We start from the raw sequence: 15,213 nt of genomic DNA, 5'->3' as shown, positions 1-15,213 counted from the left end.
AGATCCTGAGGCTAAATTCACAAGCTACCCATCAGTATATATAGTAAAACAAGAATTTTGTAATAATTAGCATACGCATTCTTGAGTTAAGGCCAAAAATCTGTTTCATGCAGTCACAGTGACTATGATGTTTGACCTTTAACCACCAAAATCTAGGCAGAACATTTGCATGGGAAGGAGGTGAATGGATGGATGGATAGTACCATTCCAATCTCCCTGGGGTTGTTTAAATAGTAACCTGTGCATTCTGTCAGAAGCCTACTGGATATGCTTATATGCCATCTTTGTAGTCTGAATTTAGGTGATAAAAATGCATTACACACTGATATTGATGTATCCTGCAAAGTTGGATCATGAAGTTCAGTCTGATAAATGATGATCGTGAAGGATGATTTCAAATGAGTTATAATTGACTTTAATTCCAAGGTGGATTCATAGGCTTGAGTCAAAAATGGCTGCAACTCCACCTCCTCTGCCGCTGCCTTGAGGAACATGAGCACTAGTATGACTCAGAGGAGTGGCTTCATAGGCTTCATGACACAGCCAGGTTTCAGTCAGACAAAATAAATCAAATTATGATTTGATATTAACTAATTTAGTAATACAGCTTTAGAGGACAGAGATCTGATATTTAGGGGTCCACATTTAATTCTCTTTGTACTGTTGCAATGGTGGTGTTAATTTTTATTAAGCTTTTACATATAGCAGTTTTCATTTTGATTCAATGTCGCCCGCTCTGGCCCCGGTCTGCATTTGACTGTGGTTGCTGTTGTCGCTAACTTTTCTCACATTTCTCAAAATAGAGCTGCCAATAACCAAAGTTGGTTTCTCAGCGGGTGTGTCGCTGAATGGAGAAAAGTGGTTGGTCTTTAGCTGTGGACTATGCTTCCTTCAAGCAGTCACCCAGCCCCCCTGTTTCCTGGCTGCTCGGGAGCTGCCGAGGGACGGCTAGCAGAAGCTACACTTGGTCGGTCTCACCGGCTTCAGGGGCCTGGTGTAGTTAGCCATGGTGCGGAGCTGCGCTTCAAATTCACTAAGCCTAACCGCCAGCGCAACAAACAAACTACATTTCTTACATGTACCAGTATCACTAAAGGAGGCAGAGGAATAGCTAAACATCTGACACACCGAGCAAGAAACAGCAGGGGAGTGACAGGGAGACAGAAGCCATCGCTAGCTGCTAGGCTAATGTGGCGAGCAGAACAGGCTAGCGTATAAGCAAGTGAGATTGGCGGTCGCTAAAGATAAAGACCTATGAGTGGTTGAGCACAACTAGCATTAGTTTAAATAGCGGGTAATTAGCCACAGTAAGAAAAGAGGGTAAGGGTATCTGTGGGTCAGACGAGCCAGGGCAGCAGAAATATACCGCTACTAACGCAGCAACCGGAAACAGGAAATGGGACTATCTCCGTAAATCAGCACGTTAGTCAGCACCATCTCAAATCTGGAAGGTGACTCTTGTGTCTCTTTCAATAGTCATTTTGTTTTCAGCTTTAAGCGAAAGTGAAGCCACAGGCAGATGCAAGTGTCGTCTGAACATCACGTTTTTTTTTTCTTAATGAAATTGTTGTTATTGTAAATTACATTCATTTTTTTCGTTTTTGTTGCAAATAATGATCTGTAGATTTTTAAAGTCATTCTCCCTTTGTGCATTGCCAGGCTATGTCGGCATAACTTTAACAACAATAGGAGCAGATACAATGTTCACTATCATGGTTTTAATCTCTGATGCTCATTCAGGAATAGAAAGCAGTGGTTAGCTTGCAACATTAACTCTAAAACACAACAGGCTGTTTTGGAAATGGTCAGCAGTAATGTGAAGTAAATTCCACCATTTGGTCGGGAAAGGAAGTGTGCATGCTTGTAAAGCTATGTAAGAGATCATCACTGAGACAGAGGAAACAGGAGAGTGACCCAAAATGTCTGGAACAAAGAAAAAAGTTGGATACGTGAACAGGCCGAGGTTTAGTGATTGTGGTGTGGAGGAGGGACAAGTAACAGGAAATAAATGGGAATGGAAGGAACACAGAGAGGGACACAAACATCTGGAAATAATTGAAGAGAGAGAGAGAGGGAGGGAGGGGCAGAGAGAAACAGTTCTGTTTATAAACGGGAACAAAATGAAGGGTCAAAGCTCTTGGACAGAAAATTACATAAATTCAATATAAAGTTCAGACTTAGGGAAGACCACAAGTTAACTGGGGCAGGCGGATGAACAAAGTCAACCAGTGAAGAACAATACAGAGGAAGAGACGGAAGGAAAGCTGGTTCGGGGACCAGTCCAAAAGAAAACTAAGCAAAGTTTGAAACCAGAGGGTGAAGGAGCCAGCGTGACAAAGACAAGATTTAAAGAAGTTAAACTCATTTTAAGGTAAGGTCTATTTGAATTACAGTTGTAACTACACAAATGCTAAACCTAGATACCGAAAACTCCACTTTAATCAAGTTGTTCATGAAGAAGATGGCTGTAACATATTCCTTGGTGAAACACTTGCAGTGTAGGTTTCGCTGTTTTTACACCCAGAACATTGCTGGTGGTTTGTTTGTTTCCAATTATTTATAATCATACTGTATGTAAACTTACCACTATCACTATTCTGCTGTAACTTCCCATTAGATTTTAGTACAGTTCAGTGGTCTTTTTTTAAACCTTTAAAAAACGAACTTGTGCATCTCATCTTAGAATAGTTATGTGTGTTTCTATTGTCTGAAATGAAAAGATTCAGGTCAGTCAGGTCTGATTGACTTGGTTGAAAGCTCCAGAACAAGAGATTAAACGGACCTTGAACTAAGATTGTTTTGTCAACTTATATAGCAAACAGTTAATTTTGCCCTTTGGCTTGAAGGACCTGTTCCCTCCTTTTCCGATGTCTATTTTAAATTTGCACAAATAAACCACAGAGGAAACATGAAATTTGAATCAATAAATATTGTAAAAATATATTTACCCAGTTCAAGCTATCTAAAAAGACAAACAGTTTGAAAGTGGTGATTCAAAAAATGCTCTTCTGCTCTGTAGTGTGTGAAATGCAATGGGAAATCCTATATCAAAAATAGTATTCCAAAAATGAAGAGAAAGTTGCAATTAAAAAATGTAAAATAATGAGAGGTTTCTAATTCAAAAATGGAATTAAAAGCTCAACATGTATATAACTGTATATACATTAGTGATACAAATGTAATAATCCAAGTCAAATAGGTCCAATGTGACCAACTGATTGTTGCATTAGCGAATTTCCCCACCATATCTTATCTTTTGTCACCGCCCACTCTACTGTATATTCACAGTGGCTGACAAAAGCTTTAAGTCACTCTGATCGCAGAAGATTTTAATTGCCTTTGATGAGGGGTTGAACTCACATAACTAACATAACATAACAGATTAACCAATCACTGTTTTTATTGCAGGTCACACACTAGATCTGCTGGAGCTTTGGAAGCTTGCAATTACAATACAAAAAATCTAATTTCTCACTATGCTTTGAAACGTGGTTCCCTCAGAATTTTGCTCTCCTTTGACTCACAAGTTTGCTGTGGTCACGGGAAATGCCTTCAGCAGTATAAATAGGTCTGCTGAAGAGAAGAGGGAGCTTCCTTCCTGTCAGCAGTTTGACTTCCTGTGTGGGGTCAGTGGTCGGCGTGAAGACAAGCCAATCACTGACAAATCATGCTTCCACTGTGAACATGCTGATGTACACACAAACACATGAACATTCATGCACACTCACAATGTGTTTTACAAATTTCGGATAATGTTTCAAAACTAGGGTAACAGCATCAAAACTATGAACTAGCCATTGTCATGTTAGAATAAATTCTTGAGTGAAATGAAACTTTCAAGTCTGTCTTAATACAACAGTCACATGAAAACACATATTGAAAGAATTAGTCATGGTGATTATTCTCCTATCAAGGGGTGGAGAAAAAAATCAAGCCATTTAAGTATTGTGATTTTTTTTATGATTCCTGAATCAATTGTGTGTGTGTGTGTGTGTGTGTGTGTCTGTGTTTATTTTTTTTCTATACATATGATCAAACTCAAAATTCAAACTTAAAAATGGCTTTGAAAACACAGGAGCCACCAGGAGAGGGCAGCACATAATGTATCATAAATGGCAGGAGCGAGGAGAAATTAGTACATATTATGCAAGAACAGCTAAACTTACACATACAGTACATATTTTAATTGTTCTATTATTCATTTTATCTACCAGGGTTTGAAAAGGACAGTTTTCAAGTTCAGCTTCATGTGTGAAAGATAATTAAGTCTCACGTTTGTACTGTTTGCAGGGGCTCTATTCATTTTGACCATCTTTCTTATGATTTTCTTAAGGCATCAGCTTGATGAGCAGGAACCCAAAAATCTATCTAAGTATTTTGTTTACCACTTTTAGATGAAGTATAGTGCAGTAAAGCAAATTTGCTGGTGCTCACAAAGACTGAAATGTGATGTGCATTGTTTTTGGGAATATGTCTCATGATATACAGTCTAGAAACATATGATTTAAAATTTCCCATGATCTAGTGTTAAAAAAGCAATCGAAACTTGTAATAAATCCTGATATCAAATCACAATACTTGTAGAATCAAAATAAGGAAAAATCACAGGACATATCAAATTAGCACCCAAGTATTGAATTAGGAGATAAGCATAGTGTCCCAGCCCCACTCGTACCCATAGTAGATATGAAATGACACCTAACATGATTCCAGACATGATGCATGGATCTCTTGGTGACCACCACAACATAGCACTCCACCATGACACTGTCTATAGAAACACAACGACACAAGGCGTTGCCTCTTGTTCCCTCTGAGACAGATTTGTTATTTTGGGCTGTACGAATGAAATTTAATTGACTTCAAAAATGTGTAATATCATTCTGCTTTACAATACACTTTTTCTTTTTCCTTGTGACTTGCTCCCCCATCACACACTTGACCTGTCACTAAAGAAACCGAAAACACACTACAATAAAGCATTTCCCGGTCAGTAATTCAACCATTTAATCCAAATAAATACTCACAAGCACAGTGGGTATTTCACACCCTGACATGAAACATTGTTTAAACAATGTTTCCTTGCTCTTCTGTTTCCCTTCATTCTTTTACAGGATGTCAGTGTCTCGGAGGTGTTTGTGCTGCGTCAAATATTTGATGTTTGTCTTTAACCTCATCTTCTGGGTTAGTATTTACATAAATCAGTTCAATATTTGTTTATTCATTTGCATTTTCCAAGCAACAAAAGTTCAGATTTCTCAATTAACTGTAAATTGTATATTAACAATGTAGTGTTTTTCAATCAAAAGATTTGTAGAAACATAATTTTGAATGTATTTACTGTATGCTTCTGAAATTATTTAACACTGAGTTTGACACACATGCCAAGTTAATCTCTTACATTGCATTCATTCACTCACAATTTGGAATTTCCCACTCTCTACTTGAAACATCATTTTCAGTACAATGCATTGTTAGAAATGCTGCATTTTGACAGTGGTTTGACATTGCATTTCTTGAAAAGCTAGGAGGATGCGGCTTGTTTGGTGTTGGAGTCTGGCTGTCCTTCACGCAGGCGGAGTTTTCCTCTCTTCCCCTGTCTTTTCCATCCCTCTCAGCTGCCAACCTGCTTCTAGTCGCTGGTGGCATTACCATGGTGACAGGCTTCCTGGGTTGTCTTGGAGCACTGAAGGAGCAGCGCTGTTTGTTGTTCATGGTGAGAGATCCATACGACAGAAAAGTTGCAGATACTCTTTTTTTTTTTTTGGTGGGTAATATTTTGGGGCTATTTTATGCCAAGTGGAATGACATGCAACAAAGTTATTCCAAAATGAATTGGGCTGCATTCCAATTCGTGTTCTGATATTTTGGTCTTAATGCAATAACATCTCATTGGGAAGAATTTGCATAGCCTTCCCTTGTATACACTATAACGTTGTCTCTAACTGCTCTTGTCTGTTCTGCAGTTCTTTGTGATCCTTCTGCTCCTGGTCCTGACAGAGGTGACTTTAATGTTGGTTATACACATCTTCCATGACGAGGTAAGCTTGTGCACACACAGACAATGAATAGAATAAGATTAGAATAGGAAAGAAGTAAGCAATAAAAATTTACATCTTAATCACCTCTTAAACAACATCTTAAAATATGAAGGAGGTGAAAATGAAGAGGGGCAAAAAACAAGACCAACAATCTCTAGTCACCTACTATTTTAATATTTGTAGGCTTACAAAAATGCTAAGTTTGTGAAGAGTGTGGTGCAGCAGAAAAGGGCGTGGCTATGTTAAAATCAAAAGGTTTTGCTGACACTTGACTGACAGTTGGAATTTTCTTTGCTCAGTCTTGCACAGCTTAAACTTCAGTTTTTAATTTTTATTGACTACATCAGAGCTATAAATAGCTGCTGTAGTTACTAATTAGTGATTGTCCAATGTGTTTTCTTTTAGCAGAGGCATAAGGGTTGCTCTCTGTCCCCTTGGTTGTTTTCACTGGACATTAAACTTTTAGTTTTATGTGTGAGTAATACAAATAGTAAAGGCTAAATATCATAGAATGTCTCCTTTGGTGATCATATAGTTAAAGTATTAATTAAAACTTCAATTTTATTTTAATTATTTTGTTAAACTGTCATCACAAAAATCTTGTAATAAATCAGGTATCAACACTTGGGATTCACATTAAAAGTGAGACGTGACAGTGTGCACCACTGAAGTGTCCAGTCCATTGACTCCACACACATTGTCAGATCACAAGGAACTGCATTGCAGCAATGTTGAGGAAGGTTTAACTTTTTTTGTCTAACAACCCTGCAGTATTCCTCTTTTAGGACCCCTGCTGTGCAGATGTGTTGTTTGACACAGTGTGAATGTTGCAGCCCACCTTTCTCATTCGAGGTTCTTAGGCCTTCAGATCTTTCTTAAAAACGTATTCATGTACAGATGGATGCACCTGTAAAACTGGGGTGTAGCAGCTTGAAGCTGAACCTGTCTCTTGTCAGTTGGGACACTGCTGGATTCTGTTTTCTGTGAGAAGCAACAAACTTCTACAATGAAAAATGACAGGATTATTGGCTGTCCCGGGAAAGCAGAACATGCACTGTGAAAAGTTTCACTAAATTTGGATAGTGATTAGTTGTTTCTATTGTAAGATAATTATTATTAATGATTATGATTCATTTTTCATTTGATTATTATTTCAATATTTACCACTGTAAATTCAGTCTCTTGCAGTTTGACTGTATTTTGTCCAAAATACTTAGTATTGTTTTCTGCTTTTTCTATCACATTACAGACAAAGACAATTAATTGATTAACCACAAAAGTAGTTAATGGCAGTTTGATAATAACAATAATTGTTAGTTGCTGTCCTAGTGCTTTAGTGGAAAGCCCTTTCATTATAATTTGCTGTATTTACAAAGTCCTGTGACTCAGCTGTATAAACAAGATATGAGGCTTCAGCACCAGCAAAAGTCTTTGCTGTTTGTATGTTCTCCCCACATGTGAGTGCTCTTCCTCTGCTCTGTTTTTTCCCCCTCAATCCAAAGAGATGCAGGTTGATTGGCAACTCCAAATTACCTGTAGTGTGAAGATGAGTATGAGTCAGTAGGCAGGTGACCTCCAGAGGTGTAAACTGTCTCACACCCAATTCCAGAGGGGATAAACTCAAGTATAGATGATTAATGGATGTATCATTTCAATGAATAACTGTGCCTTTGTTTCTTGCTCTTTTTGTTAGCTCGATTCCAAAGCACAAGGTGAATTAAAGGAAGGTATGAAGATATATGAATCAGAACCTGGACTGAAGAAATCATGGGATAATGTCCAGAAAATGGTGAGCACTCTTGGCAAACAATGCATGCCTTCTTATGTTGCATGAGTATAGGACAGGCTGTATACAACAAACAAATGATGTTACTGTGGGAGGAAGTTGTCACAGTCACCCCACCCTTAAGGGATGCTTCACACAAACTGCTAAGTCCTAAAATATGAGCAGACATCACTTCATACATCACTATTGATATACATACAGTTGATAAACAACGCATGTATCAGGAAACTCACTTTTTGGTCATGTTTCAGCATCTACAGATAACTGAAAATTGACTCCTGCTGCTACTCAATTGTTGTGAAGAAATGATGCTAGTATGTCCCCTCTACCCTGGAGCCCAGTTTTCAGTACTGACCAGCTGGGGTGTAACAGTACACAAAAGCCTGAGTTCTTTCAATACCCCAGTTTAAATGCAAAAGAATGTTTTTCTTTTATTTATTTTGAACAAACAGAAGTGCAAGTGTCAAAGACAGACAAAATCCTCTTGCTATAGACTGAGGTTGCATTTTGCCCAATAGCAACTTTAGTATACTATTTTCATTTCAAAAATAAGGAAGATTTCAAAACATTTCTGTGTTTCTGTGCGAACACTGAACCAACACTTTCCCAAAAGGCGAATGGTCGCATTAGCCTTTAAAACTGAAAAGTATCTCTTATGCTATGAAACTGAAAATTCAAAATAACTAGAATAATTGTCCTTGCCTTTCCTTCCCTCTCTCCATTGCTGTTGTAGCTGACCAAGAACCTCAATTGTTCCCAAACAACTGATTTGAAGGATGCAGACAGGTCTTCCAGCTCTAGCATTTCACAAACTCCAATCAACTTGCGCTAACCTCACCATATGTTGCTAACATTGTATTACTAAAAGTTTCCTTGCAGAACTTGTGCTTGGGTTCCACATTACATGCATCAGTATACATACTGTGTAGTCTACACGGAGCAGCGTGCACCAGACCATGACCCTCGTACTGTGACAGTTCCAAAGCGCTACAAGAGTGTAAACATAATTTAGGTAGTTGAGTGGTGCTATTCTTCTTTACATCTTTCTGTCTCTTCTTCCAGTTCAAATGTTGTGGAGTAACTAACAAAACAGACTGGTATGATGTGCTGAATGGAACGCTGCCCTCATCCTGCTGCTCTGTTGGGACGGACCAGTGTGTTGACGGATGGAGTGAGGTTGGTTTGCTGCTCTGCTATAAGGGGGGGGTTTTGAAGTACTATGAGTCTAGAGGGGTAAAATTGCAGTTAACAAGTTGTTTTCATTTTGCCCGATTCTCTCAAACGGATTCTAGATTTGCGCCAGATGCCTAGTCTGAGTGCCTGAATGCTTTCACACATGATGAATTCAGGCAATGGAGTCTGAAAAATGAAGCCACAAATGTTTACGGTGGTAACTGCACACCGTATCCAGTGTTTGTGTCTGAGTTGTCCCAAATACGTTAATGGTTATCGTGGTCACCAGTGGCTTTTGCTTCAAAGCAAGGGTGCTAATCTGGGAAATGAGCCTGTGCCTCCCCTGTACTCATAGCATCTGAGGTATTTTGCCACACCAGATATGCAGGCCAATTCAGAGGATACAATACAAACAGTCCTCCCTTCAATCACCATGGGTAATGTGAGATCTCTCCCCAATAAGATGCATGAGTTGGCTATGGTCAACACTGCACTGGATGGTTTCCTGTTGATGTGGCTAGACAGGACAAGGGAGAGCGGTAAGTGGAAGGGAGGAGGCCTGGTAGTATTTATTGATGGGCACATCGCTATTAAAACCGTGCTCGTCAGACCATGCTATTTACCAAGTGATTTCTGGTATGTCCTCATGATAGCGGTGTGTATTCCCCTCTCTGCAAATGTTGACCTCAACAGTTACAAGCCAACCAGTGATTTCATCAGCTCAGTTGTAAACAGGCTACAGACACAACACCTGCATGGCCTCCTTCTTGTTTTAAGTGACTTCATGCTTTGCTGCCCTTTACTCTGCCCACAATCACTCAGTGCGTTACATGATGCACCAGACACAGTGAAATACTGGCTTTATTCTATGTCAACACGACAAGGAGGAATATAACTCATCACTTCTCCCTCACCTAGTAAGATCTGATCATGACCTTATGCACATCTCCTACCTGTGTACAAACCTCTCATACCCAGGCAGCCAGCTGTCACTCACACAGTGAAAAGATGGTTCAACGAGGCTTAGGAGGCTTTGTGTTGAGGGACTGTTTTGATACAAATGTGTGGGAAGTACTTTGTGGTGCTCGTTGGAATGATATTGACAGTCTCACACACTATATAACGGACTGGATCAGCATCTGTGTGGAGAATGCAAGGGCTGTACCGTGTTTTTCCAACAATAAACCCTGGGAGCCTTGTCTCATTCTCAGGACGTCACATACCACTGCATTATCACACTCCTCTGCATCTAATACAGTTGCACAAGGTACCCTGTATCGTCTGTATGAGACTCCCCGGGCTTTTAACTCAAAGTCACTGTAATACCAGCCGTGACAATATTAGACGCTTGGTGTCCCATACGTAAACAATCTTTTACAATTCCAGATCAAGTAGTGTTGATGCCTAAGCCTAATCAAGTAGTTCAGGTAAGGGAAAACATCCTGTGTGGTAGTTACAGACACCAGACCAGACAGTTTGCCTATCAACCTTGCATTGGGGTGGATGACACAATCATCTACCTCCTACATCTACCTCCTTTTCACCAGGAAAAGACTGGTGGAACTGTGAGACTCATGCTCTTTGATTGCTCCTGTGCCTTCAATACCATCCAGTTCCACAGGAAACACTCCTGGCTCCCTTCCTCCTCACCCTCTACACTGCAGACCTCATGCAAAAATCAGCTAGCTGCCACCTGGATAAGTCCTCTGAAGACTCTGCAGTTCTTGGTCTCATCACAGAGAGGGTTTTGTGGATTATTACCAGTGCCTCCAGATCAATGCAGGGAAAACCAAAAGCTCTTTGGTTTTTCCTGCATTGATCTGGTTGACTTATGCAGGTGTAAAAATTCACCTTCTACTCCAGGGAATGACATCGAGATGGGGAAATCTTACCCACGGAAAGTACCTAGGTGTTCACCTAAATAATAAACTGGACTGTACTGACAATGTAAATGCACTATATAAGAAAGGCCAGAGCAGACTGCTGAGGAGACTCGGGTCTTCTGGAACACAGGGTCCCCCCCAGGAGTAACTATGGGTCAGGAGGTAGAGTAGATATTTCGACATGTAGACTGCCGAGGCCAGGGTTCAAACCACCTTATGATAAGGGGACCATCGCTCTACCTCCTGACTCACAGTTGCACCGACTGTTTACACACAATTACGGTACTGTACACACATAGCCATTAAAAACATAGTCAAGAATGAAACATTACTCACATTTTTCATGTGTGAAAGAATCGGGATACACTCACCCATCTGGAATAAATTCAGTTTAGTTTGAGAGAATTGGGCAGCTTTAAACTATTTTCTGTGCATTTAGGATGAACTTCTCAGGATCCATTAAGCCAGCTGCCTGGCATCAGTGTTTTTTGTTACTTTGCATTCATACATTGCTAATGCAGCTTGATGTATAATTCAGTTTATTATGCTCAAATTAATGCCATTGTTCTCATCGAGTTATTGCTGAGATCTTAGAACTCAGATCTTAGTGACGTCAACACAGTCCAAGAAAAAGCAGTCAGATGATGAGATAGGTTGGAAACAAATTTATCCATATTATCTAAACTACTTTATTTGGAGGTCAATCTGAAAGTGAGCAATCTGAAATGCTGCAAATAATCCCACACTTCATAGGAACTCTGTGCACAATACTACAGTAAGTACAACAGGGAGTGTGTATACAAACTATGAAGGATGTTTACAGCAGACAGTTTGGGGGGTAATTTTACAGTTCTTACTTACTGTTAGTGTTTGTTGCAAATGAGTTTTGCTAACCTGAGTGTTCATTGTTATTGTGTTCCAAGGTCTCAGCCATTACCATGTACAATGTTATTATTGCTCACAGGAATGACGGCCAGAACAAACATATGACCAAAGTCGTAACACTAAAACTGAATTCTTTTAATGTCTTTTAAATACCTTGGCTTCTGAGAGGTCTATCTCAGTGCATTTGTTGGTATTTTCTATCTGACCATTGTGGAACTTGTTATGTGAGCATTATCATGAAAATGCCTGTGCTTGTCACTTATAGCTTGATGGGGCTGTAAGATGTATAGAGTCCCAAAATCAGTCTAACCTGTCATCATGTATTAATATCTAAGATAAGCTGCAGTCATTCTTCCCTTCATTTGTCTCTACACATTATCCTTACCAATGTAATTCTTCTACTTCTGGCGTACTTATTGTTTTTGTATGTGAGCTTCATCGCCCCATGCCTCCCCTCCCTTACACTCTCTGTCTCTGTTTGTCCTCTGCAGCCATGTTATCAGAAGGCCAGGCAGTGGCTGCTAGATAACATCCCCTCAGTACTGGTGTTTGGAGTGTGTATTGGCGTTGTGCAGGTCATTATGTCCAATATTTATTTTTCATTTATTTGATCAGTTTTCTTTATAGCATGAAACACAGCATGTTATTAAGCTTTACATATTTACTTACATTCTTATTTCCTTATTGATGTTCAATTTCGCAGAGGATGAATTAAGCATCATAACAGCCATTTCTTGAGGCCCAAAACAATGGCAAGACTTAGTAACATTTGTAATTACAAACCATTGCATTTCTATGCAGTTCAAACCAAAATACATGACTTTTAAACTTGTTAGCTTTAACAGGGAACAGAGCACCCAAACACTTGTTACCAGCACCACCACAGTCTTTGCAGGGCATCTGCAGTTATGCAACTGGTATGTGTCTTTTGTGTGTGTCATGACTGAAAGCCTGTCTTCTACAAGAGGTTAATCTGAACTAGAATGAACAGGGAAGGCATATTTATCTCAAATATTTATCAAATTAAAATTGCCAATACACAAAACAAATTTTGAGAATATTAACCAAAATAGAACAACTCAAGTTTGTTATTAGTATCACCCATTTATTAAATTTGTATTTCCACATTCTCTTTTAGTCAGTCACTATCAGAGTTGTTTTGTGTGTTCTCAGTATAGGGGCTAAATTTCGACTGGGGATGTAAAGGCACAGGCCCCCCTCACTTTTCAAAATCATTTTTCTCCCCCCTTCACATCTACAGTTTGATTCATTCGCAAAAAGATCACTAAACTATACAGTCCTCTTACTTATATTACAATGCTTTGCTTATCTTACATAAGATGAGAACTGGTCAACATGCTCATCTGAGTCGCCATCACTTTTTACCATGGCCACACAGCATTAAAGCTTGGCCTGCTGAAGCAAGTGATTTCCAGACTTTGTTCTCTGGATTTTCTCTGGAACTTCTTGGTGGAAGTTGTCTGTGCTGTATGTAGCTGTTGAGCAAGACTGCAGCCACTACTCAGGGCTGAAAAAAGTTCCCCATTAACTCTTCAGTATCTTTGGATAAAAAAGTAATTTAGCTGTTTTTATTTACAAATAATTCTCATATAAAGATGCCAGAACTGATCATCAATCAAAGATAATGAAGCAAAAGACAGTGTCTTTGCAGTAAAGATGGAAATAAATCATTATTTACTCGGCTTTAAGGTTCATTGTTGACATTAGAAAATGTAGTTTATATAACATAATAACAATACAGTATCAAAATATAGGGTCTCCATCAAGGAAATCAGTGATTATTGGGTGGATTATAATTCAGCAATCTGTACACTTTAATGCATAATATTATGATGGAAAAGCATGAAAACTAATTTAATCATATTTTTTTTCTAGATGTTATGAATGCATATAAACTAAAATACATTCTTTTTTGTTACTTGCATATGCTTTTTAAAGGAAACTCTGGAAAAAAAATGAAAATTGCTGTTTCAGACTGGATCAAATTCAAAGTAATTTCATCTGTTCTTAAGTTTTTATGTTTTGACAGGTTTAATTTAATTTGACCTGTACACCTCCTCTTCTCTTGTCAGATCTTGGCCCTGGTGTTCTCCATGCTGATGTACTGTCAAATTCTGTGTGCTGAGAAGCACTTGGACTGACTACAGACCAGCTGTTCATGGGCCCTTGATGGGAAGCCTTATCACAATCTCCCCTGGGACTTCAATATAACCCTGGCCTGATTTGCATTTTTCAGGCTGTGGTACTCCAGCACTTACTTTGGATTCAGACCTGAAATGTGTGCCTTTCAAATGCCCTGTGGCATTGGGTTACAAATCCCCCCCAAAACAAACACTAACTAAAACTATCAGTGGTTGTACTCGACATTGGCGTTGTGGACACAGCCTCTACTAACAGACTGAGGAGGTTGCTTGTCTTTGTACCAGCCATATAAAAGTGATATCATCACAGTTTAACATTGCATTAAGTCAGATCAGTAAGGTTTCATTTTACAATTAGAATCCATCAGCCTCAATACAAAACAAGTTACAGCTACCTTAATACTTTGTTCCTGCAGAGAAAACTGAGGGGAAACACTGGGTTCATTGTTGTCTTAAGTTTATAACCTGCTGGACTAAGTACAATGTTTTGTCAAGTAACCCACTGATTAAAAAAAAAAGAACGAAAGAAAGAATGAACAAATGAAGAAAAGAAAAAATGGAGAAAAGAAAAAAAATTGCACTTAGTTCACTTTGTTTATGATTTCGTGCCTTATATATTTCTATACTATATGAGCACTTTGAACATGTCTGGTTCAGTGACTTTACAGCTTTTAAGTAATCTTATTTTCATCAGTTCTATTGCATCAAATATTTTAAAATAATTCTATTGTAACTCATGGTATTTCTGTGTCTTTATTCACTGCACAGTTTTATCCAACTTTATCTTTTTTAGCGGAACATATACTGGATATTTTATAATATTGTATTAAAGAGAATGTCTGATTCTTATGCTAATGTTCCCACTAGTATTTATTACATAAAACAAATTTCAAGGACTGCCTTTTTCCACCTACGTAACATTATAAAAATCAGGCACTTCCTGTCTCAAAATGATGCAGAAAAACTAGTCCATGCATTTGTGACTTCCTGGCTGGATTATTGCAATTCCTTACTATTAGGCTGTCCCAATTCTTTGCAAAATACGTTCCAGAATGCTGCATCACGTGCTCTGACAAAAACCAGGAAAAGAGATCTATTTCTCAGATATTAGCCGCGCTGCACTGGCTGCCTGTAAAATCTCGAATAGAATTTAAAATCCTTCTCCTTACCTACAAAGCATTAAATGGTCAGGCACCATCTTATCTTAAAGAACTTATAGTACTCTATTACCCCAATAGAACATTGCGATCCCAGAATGCAGGCTTACTGGTGGTTCCTAAAGT

General features: G+C 38.8%; 1 protein-coding gene across 2 annotated transcripts; it reads left to right on the top strand.

The window, feature by feature from the left end:
- Window positions 1-2,004: 2,004 nt before the first annotated feature.
- On the top strand, window positions 2,005-14,779 carry tspan4b (tetraspanin 4b). Of its 2 annotated transcripts, XM_041957780.1 has the most exons (9): window positions 2,005-2,371; window positions 4,956-4,989; window positions 5,115-5,184; window positions 5,525-5,716; window positions 5,967-6,041; window positions 7,735-7,830; window positions 8,890-9,003; window positions 12,260-12,343; window positions 13,862-14,779. In XM_041957780.1, exons 3-9 carry the CDS (start codon window positions 5,116-5,118, stop codon window positions 13,928-13,930), a joined length of 699 nt encoding a protein of 232 aa, XP_041813714.1. In that variant the 5' UTR covers window positions 2,005-2,371; window positions 4,956-4,989; window position 5,115; the 3' UTR covers window positions 13,931-14,779. The 2 variants fall into 2 exon arrangements, with proteins under 2 accessions (XP_041813714.1, XP_041813713.1); XM_041957779.1 differs by lacking the exon at window positions 4,956-4,989 and having other exon boundaries at window positions 2,011-2,371.
- Window positions 14,780-15,213: the final 434 nt, after the last annotated feature.

This window comes from Chelmon rostratus, chromosome 17 (genome assembly GCF_017976325.1).
Source record: "Chelmon rostratus isolate fCheRos1 chromosome 17, fCheRos1.pri, whole genome shotgun sequence".
In the NCBI taxonomy this organism is placed as follows: Eukaryota; Metazoa; Chordata; class Actinopteri; order Chaetodontiformes; family Chaetodontidae; genus Chelmon; species Chelmon rostratus.
This window is presented reverse-complemented; position numbering and strand designations above follow the sequence as displayed.